The sequence below is a fragment of the Danaus plexippus genome, chromosome 8, assembly GCF_018135715.1.
Source record: "Danaus plexippus chromosome 8, MEX_DaPlex, whole genome shotgun sequence".
Classification (NCBI taxonomy): domain Eukaryota; kingdom Metazoa; phylum Arthropoda; class Insecta; order Lepidoptera; family Nymphalidae; genus Danaus; species Danaus plexippus.
The window spans coordinates 8,675,374-8,691,657 of NC_083542.1; the positions used below are offsets into that span (position 1 = coordinate 8,675,374).

The 16,284-nt window shown below is 29.9% G+C and overlaps 1 protein-coding gene across 1 annotated transcript; it reads left to right on the forward strand.

Annotated features, from left to right (window-relative positions):
* Positions 1 to 9,053: 9,053 nt before the first annotated feature.
* Positions 9,054 to 14,230, forward strand: LOC116774241 (sulfotransferase 1E1-like). Its single transcript, XM_061521258.1, has 9 exons — positions 9,054 to 9,151; positions 11,518 to 11,602; positions 11,999 to 12,133; positions 12,336 to 12,432; positions 12,829 to 12,994; positions 13,369 to 13,495; positions 13,567 to 13,661; positions 13,735 to 13,906; positions 13,983 to 14,230. The coding sequence occupies exons 2-9, from the start codon at positions 11,521 to 11,523 to the stop codon at positions 14,099 to 14,101; spliced, it is 993 nt and encodes a 330-aa protein (XP_061377242.1). The 5' UTR covers positions 9,054 to 9,151; positions 11,518 to 11,520; the 3' UTR covers positions 14,102 to 14,230.
* The last annotated feature ends 2,054 nt before the right edge of the window (positions 14,231 to 16,284 follow it).

Consider the following 16,284-nt stretch of genomic DNA (forward strand, 5'->3'; position numbering starts at 1 on the left):
TCTGCTAAGAAAACGTTAAGGGTGATTCATGATTGTATTTGCATTGTGATATAAGACAAAGCATTAAATATTTTATTCTTTACAGAAACCATTTGCATGGACATACATATGTAATAGTAGGACTATTCATTTAGAAAAAGCAAATAATTATTAAAATCAATAATTTAGTTCTTGCGTCAGGTATTGCTAATTAAAGGTCTGGTACGTGAATCCTACATATTTTTAAAAGCCTCAGGCCGTGTTAAGGTCGTATTACAGCTCCCACTACGCGCACAGGAAGTGCTATGTAAGCTTTGCTTTCCTGTGCACATTGTAAAAAATAAGTTTTATAATTAATTATTTTATAATATTAATTAAATCTGTTATTTGCAGCATTTAGTTTAGTTTGTTCAGATATATCAGCGCGACAAATTGATTTGATTTTAATAACACAAATATTATCAGATGCTAATGAATGATGGACATAAATAGTTATTTAGAGCAGCATAGTAATAGTAGTTGAGGTATTTTAATTTTGATTCGCTGTTTAAAATACTTTTTTAAATTTATGTGTTCAAAATATATTTTTTAATTATGGAAAAAAAAGGTTTTTTTTTTCGTCTCCTCCTCCTCGTCACCTTGTCTGCTGTGATCACGGTTACTGTTAAGGAACACAAACGTCTGGATTATGTAGGTATAAAATAATAAAAACCGCTTAGAAACAGAAAAACTTAGTTTCATTTAAATGAGTATACGATAGAAATCTAAGATATAATTTTTGTTGATTGTTTTTTTGACAACCAGTTATAGTACACTTCATTTTCTTTCTTTTTCATTTCACAAATAAATATGTTTCGGTTTGTATACAATTGTTCAGCGTAATCTGAAGCTAGGTGTGTTTTTAGACTTAAACAAGTTGCGGAAGTCAAAATTTAATCAAAACCAAGCCAAGTAATTGCTTACTCCCAATTTTTTCGCACCTGAATTTTTATTCTTCATTACGAAACCCGGAGGCTATTATTAAATAAAACAACGAAACTATGAGAAAAATAATGAGAAATTTATTTCATACACTTGTGTGTAATTCAAAATTTATATTTTAATATGTACACCAATAATGAATGTATGTATTTAATAAAAATTTTGTTACGTTATTATCACTTCATTACTTTCGGCATAAGTTCGGTACATATTTGTGAGTTCGATCGATAGTTTATCTGGTGTGAGTAAGCGATATCATAGTGTAGATAAGCCCCAGTTCGTCACAAAAATTTGTAACGAGATACACTTGTGTATTCATGGATGTTACAAAATTAACGTTTTTTTTTGCTTACGTTTTCATATTTGTATACATAAGGTTTTTGTGGTAAATTATTAATGTAATTTAAATTGTGTTGTATGAATTTAAAATTATATTAAAATTCAATCACTTCCTTATTATAACTTTAGTAAATAGCAACAACCCTTTAAGTGACATGTATCACGATAATGCACTACGAAAATTGCTTCACCAAGTTGGCTCGTCCAACACGTTTAAGGTTAACGTAACTCAGCCAACATCACTTTGTCATGGAAACTGACTAGGTAAAAATGTCATCTCGATAAGTTATGAGTATAATAAAAAAAATTAAGTTGCAAGCTTTGATTCCAACATATGTACTCACATCAATAACAGATAAAAATAAAAGCCTTTGTAGGTTTGTGATTTAAAAAAAAAATGATAAAAAATATAAGATTTTTTTTCTTTTATTATAATAAAGTGTACTAGTGTGTACACTAGGTTCGTAAAAATATGATTTTTTTCAAATTTTTTGTTGGTATTTCAATTTTATTATTTTGGCGTTATTAAAGTTGAATTTAGAACTTTTTCTAAGTAATTTAAACTTAGAGTAATTAAAATTATATGGTAATAAAACTATTGTCTCGTACAGCAGAGCTAAAGACAAAACATTTAAATGAAACTATTATTTTTCGGATATACTTCGCGTGCTTTCTTTTTGGAAAATTTTCAGATATTCACATCTCGTCTGCCCGTGATCACAGTTTCAGAAAAGTAACCGAAACGTCGGGGGTATGTAGTTTTTTTTTTACAAGAATAAAGCACGCGTAGTATATGCGAAAAATATTAGTTTCATTTAAATGAATAAAACTCGCGAAAGTCTTAGATGTCATTAAAGTCAAAATAGCTATTACAGCAAAAACCGCTCAAACGCAAGATTAGCGGTTCTTAAGTTATTAACGGGAAAGCATTGGATTATGCTGTCGATTGAAAATTTATTTTATTTCACATTCAGAATGTAATCTCGTATTTAATTTTTATATTTTCATATAGAGTTCGCTGAGATCCTTAAAAAACTGTAACTAATGAATGTGAATCAATGAATTCATTGATATCTTCTGTGATTAAAAAGATGCTTGAACTTTTGTTGAAATTAAAATATATAAGAAATTGGGACACAAATAAACAGCAACAGAAATAAACATTCTTTGGGAATATTATGAAAACTAGTGATTTCAAACCTTTGCTAAGAACCATTGGCGTGTAATACCAACGTTAATTTATAAGTATGTAACAATCCAGTCATAAATATAAAGCTGCTATAAGTTCCTAACCACTTAGTTCCTTTAATTACAAGTCTAGCTATGGAGACGTATTACTCATTAAACTCTGAAACTTAACTGAAACTTAATGTACAATTCCCTTCCGGCTGCATTTCTTTCTATTTCTGTAAAATTTTCCTCTCAACTTTAAAACCATTCTTTCTAAATTGACAAGGCTGGATTAAATTACGTGTTGTCCGGAATCGGATAAATTGATCTTTGATAACTGTTGAGTACTTGCAACTTATTCAGGGGTTTCATGAAGTTTATGCCATTTAAATGCCAAGTTGAAGTCACTCTATATTTATTTAGATGACATTTTTTTTCTAATGATATATAAAGTCACACTTCAATATTTATTTGTTTCGATTTTTTATTTCAGTTTAATGTTGAAATGCGAAGGCCAAGGTCCTTAACAAGGTCGTTAACAGCATTTAGAGATTGTAACACAGGACCTATTTGTTATTTTTATTAATATAAATTACTATAAGTGAAATTATTTACAAGTTGATTGAGTGTACTAAGTGTTGTAATAAGATTGTGCTTGGATACAAATCTTTGTCTCTATCTTTCTAGTCAGTTTAGGAAACGGTGATGTGAAAAATTAGGAATACTTAGCGTTCACCGAATAGTTTTAATTTTAATTAATACGAATTTACAGCGCTCTAAATGAATTTGCTTAACAAATAAGATGACAATCTAGAACTTACTCATTAAGAGTTGTTTTTACACGGCTTTCTTATTTTCCCTTATATATTTTCTCAATTTATATTTACTTATCAATAACAGCACTGTTTTGAAATAGTTCTCTAGTATTGTGGTTATAACTTTATTTGTTCGTGACTTTTAAAAAAATATAATCAGACAAAAGCTAATTCTAAATAGTCCCAAATAATATAATATATAGACAAATAATTCTATCCAAAAAAAATATCACGTCTTTTTGTTCTTAAGTAAATTTATATAGCAGTCAGAATAGTTAAACCACGTTGATCCGTAGACGTCAGGAACAAAAAAAAATCAAGATGGCCGCAATCGGAATTTGTCTTATACAGCCCCAAATATCTCTACGTATATATATTACAATTAAAATTATATACTGATGACTAAACATTCGGGAATTATCTTAAGAATGTATGTACTGCATAATTTCATTGAAGGCAATACCTAAATTAATTTATCCTCCCTATTATGTAGGATAACGAAAATGTAGTCAAGTATTTTCATTTGGTTGCTAACTTCGCTTATAAAAATAATAGTATAATATACCCTAAACATGGAACGGTAATTCAGCATAGCTTTTCCATTTTAATTATCAAATTGTTACGAGCCAACTGGCGGAGACTGTATTATGAATCTCGTTTTAATAAAATTTATAATTTAATTAAATTCTTGCAACGATATTCCGGAGCTCAGAGAAACGCATCTTTGTGTAATATTAACGTTCCTGAATCCTTCGGATGAAGATTCAGGAATAGCGAGAGCTAAAATGTTATACACTTTGATGTAGTTTTTAATGAGAGAGAATTTTAATTGTCATATACTGTTTATAAGGTTATGTATATAAGTTAGAGCTTATGTTAAAACACTCTATTTCATTGTAGTATCAAAATTCATTATTTATGTTTTAAAATATTTAAAGATGATTTTAAAATGTTCATACATAAAAATATCAATATATTGCAGTGATAAGGTTCTCCACAATTACGATAAGTCTGTGTGGTGGTAAATGTTTGTTAATTTATAAGGTAACATTCTTAAAAATGAAGACCTAAATTGCGATTCCAACTTACCTCTGTACAATAGATTTTGCGTTCAGATTTAGTTTGATTTAAAATCGAAGAATAACTGACTGACATTCCTATAATACTCATAAAAGCCCATAGTAGATTTCTTTTCAAACTATTTCAAATTCTTTTGAATCATTTGAAAAAGTATATACTTGATTAAAATTACTTCATATACATAAAGTTTTTTGTGCTTTGTTCCCAAGGCATACGTCTAAATGAAGTTTTGTCAATAATTTTACAAAAGAGTGCCCATATGTTAAATCATGCTGAAAACCAAGTTACCTGTGTTGGCTGTATAAACACGTTCCGTTAATCCCTGTTTAATCGATCACGTTCCGTTACAACGGATCCCGTTTCAGCCATTTTGTTAACCCATTCCGTTCGATAAAACAACGGGCTTATTTATTCAGTCAAGAGTTTATTACGTTTTCAGATGATTTATAACAAAGAAATTACTATAATATTCAAAAAGATAATTTTATCATTATTTTGTTTAAAGAATTTATTCAAATAATTTATTTTGTTGAATAGTTTTAAAATATTATAAATGTTTATATTGTAATATAGACTACAAAGGACCGTGAACCCTAGTATAATATCATTATATAGGTTTATTCATAGTTTTGTCATTTTCTATGTAGGTATAAAACATGTTATTGTAGAATTAACAATTATTTTCTTTAGATACATCTACAGCGCCATCTAGATATTTTCACTTGAACTGAATTCTAACACAATTACAAAAGAGCAAATATCTTTGGTAATCAATTTGAGCCAACGTATTATTACTAATAGGTTTCGGTTGTTTATTATTATTCTGTAATATATTTTAAAATAGAATTCAACTTATCTTTATTGTAAACGTAACACTAACAACTTATATCTTATTTAAATTAATTTGGAAACAAAAAAAATTTTAGTACTTTGCTTCTATTTTTTAACGGTATCATCATTATTGTCATCATAAGCCCAGATGATTATCCACTGCTGGAAATACTCCTCCTGCAACCGACACTAAGTCACTCCGTCCTGACTTTTGTATCCATCTGGAACTCGCCGTACTGACCAGCTCGTCTTCCCATACCATCAGTTCATGAGGGGTTAATCTACACTACGCTTTAATATAAAGCGTTTTATGTGGTCGCTATTTGAGAACCTTCGAGCCACGAGCCCCATTAAATGCCTCTTGAGTTCGGCAACTCTTAAGTTTAATGGTTTAATATATTTCTTATTTACATGACATTTATAATACCTTATATAATTTTTTCGTATGGGATTTTATGTGTCAGTTTATATCAAACATTATTCTCGAATTTAGTTTTTTTAAGAATACAGTACAATTGACTGTTTATTTCAAGCAGTGAATAACGAAGAGTGAGATTAGAATGACATTTATATTCTTAGTAATGAGTGATACCACTTTATAAGATATAATAATACTTTCTGTTAAATGATTCTAATAAGGGATTGATTTAGTAACATCAGAAAGATGTATTGTAATTTAAGATAAACAGATTGTCCGAAGTTCAAATTTAGGGGGGTAACGTAGTAAAAGAGTAATTTCGTTGACTAATTAGAAATCGTTATTCTACGAGTGAATAAATTGTCTTTAAATTAATTAGTTAATTTGCAACAAGGGAGCGAAACAAAACATATGTTGCTTACGCTTAGTTATCTGAAAGAAATGTTTGCGGCAGAAATGTGTTGCGGCAACTAATTTATTCTTAGTTACAAAACTTATAAACATAGGTAAGAAGTTTTTTATTGTTATTGAAATGCAGTTTTCAGGACATGCGAATGTGATATTTATTTTGCAAGACATCCTCAGATTTGTATATACGCTTAGACTTCATGGTTAGTTAACCGGGAAGGTGATAGTTTTGGTTACAGTGAGTTAGGCATTTCATCTCCAGAAGAACTAGCGCCCTAACAGGTTATGATTAATATAGATACACAAGCTGAACTACTCTTACGTACCACGTATTTATTTTATACAGAGAAATAAATAATATAGGTATTTACTGTGTTTTGTTCATGAATTTCTAAATTCCTACTGTAGAGCATACAAAACAGGAAGCACTCCAATTTACGCCCACTGTTTAGGGTGCTTATTTGGAGCTAAAAATATTTTTAGGATTAAAATTTAACAAGGCCTTAATTCAAATAGGGTTTCCTTAATGCGAACAAAAACATGACAATTTAGTTGTTTCGGAGACAAACAAATAACCGTACCATATATAAAGTCCAGGCGTTTTGCTTTCATGATATTATTAGTATGAAACTTTTAGAAATGTATGAAAAACTGCAATGCAGCAAAAATCGTGATTAATGCGAGATAACAGTAATTTGCTTGCGACATCCAAGCGCTATACATCATCCGCTACAAATCTGTTCCTCGCAGGATCTGACGCGGTATTAATTTATGTTTCCGCTCACTAATGAAGTCCCATTGTTAAACCATTCATCATTGTGTCCGGATTAACACGTCAGAAGAGATAACGTCTCAGTCTTGCGTGAAGTCTTACCTACTAAAATGCTTTGTGCTTATAAGACACTTGGATAGACTTAATTGCTTTTGTTTTAATTAAACTTTAATCCAATTCATACAAGGCAAAGTCTGGTCTGCATAGACAATTTTTCAAACATGTATTAAGTGTGGTAATTAATATTTTAAAACGTAAGTTTTCTGTGAGAATTAAAATTAAAACTAATGATTTTAGTTTTATTTGCTACAAATTAACACTATATAGTGAGAGAATATAACCAAATAGTTTTGTCGTATTTGTTATTGTTTAGTTAAATTTGTCTTCCATAATATCTTAATTAAATCAAAAAGAAAAGATTCATTAAAGAAATTAAAACTAACACCATAATTGCTATAACAATTCCTTTAAAAAATATCAGGCTTTTCATAGTGTAATCATAAGTCAAATAGCCTATTGTTGAATACATCTTTCACGATTCCAATCAAGACGACGCACTCACTGGATCCAATCAGGTTTGGGACCTTTTTTATTTTTGTAATTTCTTTAAATATAGCTCATTCGTTTTCCTAATTTTTGTTCTCTGGGTTGTTCTCGAGTTCGTATAAAAATATAAGTTCTCTTCAGATTTCTTAACTATCACTGTAACTTATTACTTCCTATATTGTTTCGGAGTTGGTAAATTGGAACGGTTCATTTTATTTAACTGCTTCAGGTCCGATTTAGTTATCCCGACAGGATTCATGCTCAATATCTTATAAAAATATGAACAACAAACACTACCGACAGTTAAAAATCTTTTAATCACAGATACATAGGTAATATAGACTGGAATTTACCAAACATCGTATTGTTGTCTTTAACGGAGATACTTTTAGAACACATAGCTAGATTTAAACAAAATATTGAATTTTGGAAACAAAACACTAATACTATAGCAAAACTATAAAGCCGACATGTTATGAAGTTGGATGCATATCACTTTGAGGTTCGGGTATTGAATTTAAAGAACTACTTTTTCAGATATGAAGATGAACCGATTTCTTTGTCGGTTCAATATGCCAAACTTTCTCTTATTAGATTTTGTGTACGACGTCGTCTTTTTAGACTTCGGAATGACATTCAGAGAGAAACGAAAATATTTTCAAACAAGTATGGTACACACTAAACAGATATGGTTAGCATAGCCATGTGTCATGTGACTTCATATAAGATGTGATTGTTATGCAATTTCCCTCGCAAATTAGTGTTCCTGATGAATAATACGCTATACATTTCGTAGTTTTCCCTTGAAAGGTTAAGAAACAACCATACATACATATTCCCATTAATTTTTCGTAAATACTTTCATGCTTATCAGTTTACTAGGATGGTGTTAATAAAAGATGCTATTGTAGGTTATGACACTGTTTGAACTTTGACCAACTCGTGACTAATTAATGAACTAATTTTAGTCATAACCAATATTGGCTGTATAATTAATACCCTCTGTGATTTCTGTTTAATGAAGCATTGATTTATTTTAGATCATCCTATATAACATAAATCGAAGGTTGACTCAATTAAACTGTTATTCCTATAATCATTATAGCATATGTTTATCAGCCCCTCGTTTATTGTACCGGCGTTATAATTATGTTCGCTTCGACCCTTATAAAATCTATTTCTGTTTTAATGCTATGTTTATATTAAAAGAAATTTTAACACGAGGAAACGAGATAAAATAAACGGAAAATATTTATACACTCTCATATATTTCTATTCTGACTCCAGACTGATAACTTATTTGATGAATCCATTTTTAATGTTTTTTATTTATATTTACTAATATATATTAATGTTTTTATATAGCCTTTCGTAGTGTCTCTTAAAATTCTTGTTGTTTTACTTCATCTATTTACAATACACAAAGTGCAACCAAGTCTTGTTTTTATATGAATGATAAAGTGACAAATAAAGAGATTCAAAATTAATTACGGTTGAAATGAAAAGTTTCAGGTATAAAAGGAATGAAAACAATTGGAGTTTTAGGAGATTTGAACCCGGGACCTCTGGAACTGTAAGTGACAATCATACATATTCGATGGTCAATCTCTCGCAAGTCTTTCTTAGATATATTTTTTATATTAATTATTAATTTTGAACACAATAAATAAATTCGTACTCTTGTTTTCTTCGCTTTGAATTCTTATGAAATGTCACACCATACATATATAAGAATTAAGGTGAATTCCTTCCCAGCTAGTGTTGCATCGTCTGTCAACTAACTCGCATCGTAACTCTGCCTGCAATTGATAAGTAAGTATATGTTGTCCTTGTTTTTAGATTATTAATAAATAATATTTTGAGTATTTAATAGTATGATATAAACTCGTATGCCTCATAAGTGAAGTGTTTAGATCCAGCTATATTAAAAAAAAATCTACATACCAGTAAAGTTTATACAGTTATTATATGAGAAATTTTGAAATTATTTGCTATTTCAATATGTTATTGGGACAATACTTCTCTTTATTTTAGGCCACAGAGTGAGATAAACATTGAATATTTTATTCGCATTTTATGTTTTTGATACAATCAACAGACAACCGCTATTACCTGTGTATTTAAATATATTGAAACTCGTTTCTCAATGACATCCTCTAACACGGACAAACAGGTATCAGGCTTTGCGAAAAATATGCTCTTTTAAAAATAAATATTTATATTTTCATTAAAAATAATATAGGAGTATGAGCAGGGTTTAACCTGTTAACCCTGGTATAGCATATATATTAAGTTATCAATCTCAATAAGCTAAATTCGCAAAGCAATTGAAACGTCATACCCTAGTCGTTGTAGTTTAGAATCTATTATTAGGTATTATGCGTCCTTAATTTTCTACACGATTTTAAATCCAAGTGTTAGCTAAACATATGTTGCTTTGTTAGCATTTATTCTGATGAGATTGTTTTTCGTCTGTCCCTACCAATATTCTTTGTTACGACCTCAGTGTGGAATTCTAACAAGCGAAGCAAATGTCAATTAATGATATCATAAGATGAAGTTCCCTTTGCAGCAGTCTTTGAACTTGTACCGCAAGCGCTCATTAAAGTCGATGGCACTTCAAAGCAATCTCACCTTTGTTGCTATTTGCTGTCCGTTCCTTTGATGTCAAAAATGGGTAGAAAATTTTATCTTTCTAGTAATTATAAGGAGTCAACGACTGAAAATTTCTTTATTATATAACAAAGATATTAAAGATATTCCTGTAACATCTATAAACGCGTAAATTAAACATAATATTAAAAACTAATTTCCCTTCGCTCTTAAGTTTATGTTTTCTGTAAATAAAACAACAAATTATATTTAGACATGAAATATGATTTAGTATGCATTATAAATTATCATGAAACTGTGCAATAAATATTCAAAAACTATTAGTTATTCGATAAAATATATATAAATTATTTGTGTCCATATATTTACGATTATAATCGTGAATCCGTCGTATTGTCTCCCGATGACGAATGGAGTCGTTTTATTCTATTCATATTCTCTTATAACAAAAAAGCCTCACATACAGACAAAGAAAGTTGGAGATCAATTGTAGTTCATTAATTTGATTGTTGTTCGCTGAATTTTAATTAAAAGCACTTATTACAAATTCGCCCGGTGTAAGTGTTCTCGATCAACGATCCGAGCGTTCTTGGCTTTAATCCAATTCAAGAATTTTACAAAAATACAATTATATTCGACGTCATTCCTCAGAGGCGACGTCCTATACGAATTTTAATTTTAAAGTTCATAGAAGTACTATTTTATAATGAAATTAATACAACCTCGCTGAGATATGTTAGATTATAATTACAGTTTAAAGACAAATTAATATTTTGTCAAGTGTAAATGTCATTGAAAAATTTTAACTAAATAATTTATCTTATCAATGGAATCTCAAAGATACCTAAAAAAATAATATAATAAGTCCTTATATCTGTAAACAGATATCTTTAGGATAAGCATTTTGTTAAGTCACTTAATGGAACTCTTGTTTACGACAAGCAATTCTACCATTATGTAAAACGTATTAAAACAATCTGAACTAAACAGATGTAATTATTATACAATATAAATAGTATAACGTTTTGATTCCTTAAAGTATTAATTCCTAGAACCGCAAATCCCGTATGTTTTATGTCTCAGAATAGCTTACTTGTATAAATAATTATATTGATATAAAAATAAACTTAAAAATCATTCATAATTTTGTAGTTTCATATCAATGCCATTCATTCGATTTACTACACAGTATTGGTTGATGAGAAAAGCAAACTGAATTTATAGTAAGTTTATAGCCATACACATAAAGGCTTGGTTTCACCTCAACAGGAAAAGGTCGTTCCTCAAAACAGCAACTAACTTTAATTTCTAAGAAATAAAAATTGTATTATCTACTATCCGATTGAAAACTTATTTAGGTGCTTTTGCACAATATGTTCATCTCCTAACGACATATTACTTCAGCGACAATAAATAACAAGGAGTGTTAGTCGTTAAAATTCAAAACAAGTAAGGTTAAGACTAATAAAAAGGACTAGCACAAGATATATTGAATTTATTTTAAAATATGTTCTTCTTAGAGTATAGACGGCGAATATGTTGACCTTTATATTGGTTACTTTCAGAATATGAACCAGACATTAGAATTTCCGCATGAAATCAGAGAGGTTACTGAAGAAGAGGACTTGATTGTCAAGAAATACTACAAGAGTAGGTTTTGGTGAAATAGTTTTCGTTAATATGCTTGTTTTTGGACAATAATCAGAATATAGAGGAACATTGGATTCGTTAAATTAGTAATTGTGGATAATAATAATAAATCATTTTAACTTTATATTTCAATGTTCCTACAACATAATCAATCGCATTGACGCAACATTTTATTCAATTTAATATATTATGGTCCCATTGAAAGGTCTACGGGTTCGATCACAGCTCAATTTCAGCTCGGCAACATTCGATTCGTGTTTCGTTTCATTGAACACAAGTAATCGTCGTAATAACGTTGTCAAACACAATAGCTTAGTTATTGCTAGTACATTATATATTTTTTCTATAACAATGCTTATTGTAATTTGAACTAAATTAATTTTGTCTTGTTACCAGACTATATACGTAAGTTTCTTCGTGTCGGGAGTCATGGATACTTCCAACCTCCTGGTTACAAGGAACACGCTTCAACCATTTACAATCTCGATGTAAGGACAGATGATGTCTGGGTGATTTCATTCTCCAGATCAGGTTTGAAAACCTTTTGAGCCATTCATACTGATCCCAGAAAAATTTAAAGTGATTATTGATTTTATGTTTGTGATATCTTACAAACGTTTATTGTTTATGTGAATTCTTGTTGTTAAGTCGAAGTGAAATAAAAATATCATTTAGTTGACAGGTTGATAATCGTAACAGGGACTTATATATATATATATTTATATTCAACTAGGGACAACATGGCTCCAAGAACTGGTATGGCTTGTAGCGAACGACTTGGATTATGAGACGGCCACAACAATGTTGTCTCAAAGATTTGCATACATAGAGTAAGTGTCCGAAGGTATAAAATTTTATGATGTTCGGGCTGAATTAAGTAAAGCTTCACCCCCTCACAATTACGAAAGGCGTTTTGTCTTCGATTCTTTACATGAGAAAAAGGATCAGAAGTTTGGTCCTATATTATTTATTTTAAATTGATTTTTACTTAATGAATCTACTGAAAAGACACAATCCAAATCTTAACAAATATTTTTAATTTTTTTATTTAAATTGTAAGATATAATACTTTATCTTAACATCTTTTATGTGACCATATTTGTCAGTTCTACATAAAAATATATTTTTTTCCATTCAATGTGAAGAATCATCTCTTTGATGTGAAGAAGATTTAATGTGAAGAATGATATTTCAATAATTTTTTTATCTCCAAACTTATCTTACAGATACCCAACTTTGGAATCTGATAAGAAAAAACCATCCTCGAAAGATCACGGTTACCGTGCCACTGTCAATGACTTCACAAATTTGCATACTTTGGCTTCACCACGATATGTTAAGAGTCATCTGCCACTCTCTCTGTTGCCGCCTAAGCTACTTGATACTGCAAAGGTCAATGTGTATCAAAATTACTCATTAGATAGACGTTAAGATTTTTGATTTTTATTTTCTGGAACGTTTAGAAAAACTGTATAAAGGAATCTTCAGTAATTAATTTTTAAAGGATATAACCAAATTTGTAACCGCCATAAGGGAGAATAAAGCCTCGAACTCTTTTCCAATTAGAACTTTTGTGCTCGGTCAGGTTGTGGGTGGTTATAATAATAGCAATTGTACTTTCAGATCACCTGAATTAAAAATCAAAATATATATGTTAATTTACATCATAAATTGATTCACGTAGCTTAAAATCCTTGAATCTATATAGCAATTTACATAACAGTTTTAAATAACTATACATTAATTTTCTTTTTAATAACCCCTAGGTGTTTTATATAGCTCGGGATCCTCGTGACGTGATTGTATCGTTCTTCTTCATGCACAAATTGTTTAGATACTTTGACGAAAGTGTGGAGTTGCAGGAATTTTGGGAACTTTTCAAAAAAGATTTAGGTATCTACATCAAGTAATTTGAATAGGATTTTTTGTTGTTATCTCTAAGTATGCTATCACATAAATTGCAGTCATACACATGCCTATATTTCCGCACGTAAAGGAGTCTTGGGAAAAACGAAAACACCCCAATATGATGTTTCTTTTTTATGAGGAAATGCAAAAGGTAATTGAAGATCTCCGATTTATTTAACTTTACAGAATTTTACGGGATTTTTAAATGAACCGTCTTTTTTAAGGATCTACGTCTTGTCATAGATAAAGTCTGCAAGTTCCTCGGAAAAGATTTTTCCGACGAACAAAAAAATAAATTAGTGGAATATCTGAATTTTGAGAATATGAAAAATAGAAGTGCACCCAAGTTCAAAAAAACCGATGATACTGACTCTGAAATGCAATTTTTGCGGAAAGGTTTGAAAACACGTATTTGTAATTTTCAATTTGCTTTATATGAATGTAATTTGAAACGTGGTTTCTAATTTTATAGGTAAATCTGGTAATTGGGTGAATTATTTCCACTCTCAGGAATTAATGAAAGAACTCGATGAATACATGGAGAGAAACTTGAACAACACAGATTTAAGGTTTCCAGAAGTAAACAAATAATAATTTTCTTTTCAAAATTTGATATCTTGTACACTTCATTCTCTATCATCTTCATGCGAACAAAAAACAAAGAATAGTAAATATAAATATTATATGATAATTATGATTACAATATTGAAATATATACAAGCATTTTATTTTTTAATTTAAAAAAAGAACGTTTCTACCTTAGTCCTATGTTCAAATCTTGTCACTGATTTTCACAGACATTTACGACATCATTGAAAATTTTATGTGGGACGAGGTATTTTCGAGTGAGGAGTTTGAAAAATAAATATAAATAATCCTTTAGGCGCGTAACAATGTATATAAATATTTATAGTTTTATATATTTTCAAATTTACGTGTTACGTTATAAACGTAAACGTTGTATGCGGAGAACAATTTGAGTCTATATTAAAGGTATGTCGTAACTGGCGTGGCTGAAATAACATCGTGAATTTGTGATGAAATCAGATTAACTCTTTTCGTGTCCAATTCAAATTCAGAATTGCTGCGGAGTATTCTACATCGAGAGAAAGTAATATATGCTTAAGTAAATTTTTAAATTGTCGCGCCGACTGTTATAACTTTGATTATTTAAAGATGTGTATGTTTCTTAAAAATCAACACTATATTTTGCAACATTGAAACAGATTACACTATATTTTACCTCCGAATTTTATTATGTTTAATCTTAAATATACCGCTTGTGCATTTTATAATGTAATCGACCAAAGCCTACATAATTTTGGTATATGAAATATATATCCAATGAAAGTTAAAATTATATAAGGTTTCTAATAATACTGGTTTTAAAGTTTCAAACTGGTCTTCGTTAAGTTGTTTTGTTTATAGTTAAAATGTATTGGGATCTATCGACTATATCGGATGTGTTCATCGAACAAGAATGCTTTGATATAAGTTACCCGACAAATTAACTTAAACAAGCACAAATACGGTTTCAGATAAATGAAGCATAATTTTAAGTTTATTTACGGATAACATTTGATTATATGCAGGTTTAAATTGCTTTTCGAATTAACGTTAGTACTCGTTATAGGGAAATTCGACTGAAAGCAATAATATTTGATTATAGTTGTTACTTCTATTTGCTTTGTATATGACTAAATGAAGCGAGGATCACCACCGTGCTGTTTGTTGACTGGAAGTGAGAAAATAAATTTTATGAATAGCTTATATTTAATAGTATTATATTTCAGGTTTTAAATAATTTCGATCCAATATATTTATGAATAAAATTGTCGCCTCAATCATGTAAACACTCGAAGCTATGATGCTACAGAATGCAGTGCAAGTCTCCTGTAGAGTAATTTGATATATGATTCTCCAAGTGTTCCTTAATATACGTCGCTACCCTCTGTTAAACTCCTCCTTGAACGATAAATCAGGACGTTAATAACCTGCTCTATAAATCATTATCCCCGAAGCACGTGTCCGATGTTGTAATAATTGAACCTGCAGCGGGAGTTCTGTCCCTGTCAAATGTTAATGATTTATCACTTACTTGGATGATATAATCTTTATTACAATGCTTGCTTAAGGGCTTAGAATATTTTGACGACAGTATCATCAATCTTCGCATTATTTTTGTATATATATATTAAATTATATTTATTTAAACACGTTAATGACTAATTTATTCCACTGGCAGCTTGTTTCTGGTATAACTGAAAGAGAGTCTGAAAACATTCTTACAATACACTACTTACCTATATTATATTTCTGCATTTTACTAGACTGTTCTATACTTTACAGTAATTTTGGTTGTGGATTAACCAGATCGTGGTGTCTGCTAGTATTCTTATAAATGAAATTTCTAATGAGTCTTCTAAGAAGTTAAGAACCTCCTGAGAAGGAGTAGGGAGAGACAGACCGAGAGTAAGTGGTTGGCACTCGAACGCATGCGCGTGTTCTATTGCGAATTGTAAGCAATGTTAACAAAGTTTTTCGTAAAGACACGAAATAAGTTCACTATAAATCAATTTCTACGCCCTCCTTTGTTAATTTCCATATTAAGAAGTTTCACCTCTTTGGGTGGGATTCCACTGACTGTTAATTATTTTTGTCTTCTACCAATAACGATTTCATAATTCACATTCTCACGTTCTGCTCTGGAGGCACGAAGATTGTGCTGAAAGTGCCATGAGGTCTACTAATGTGGTTATTGGTATAAAATCTTA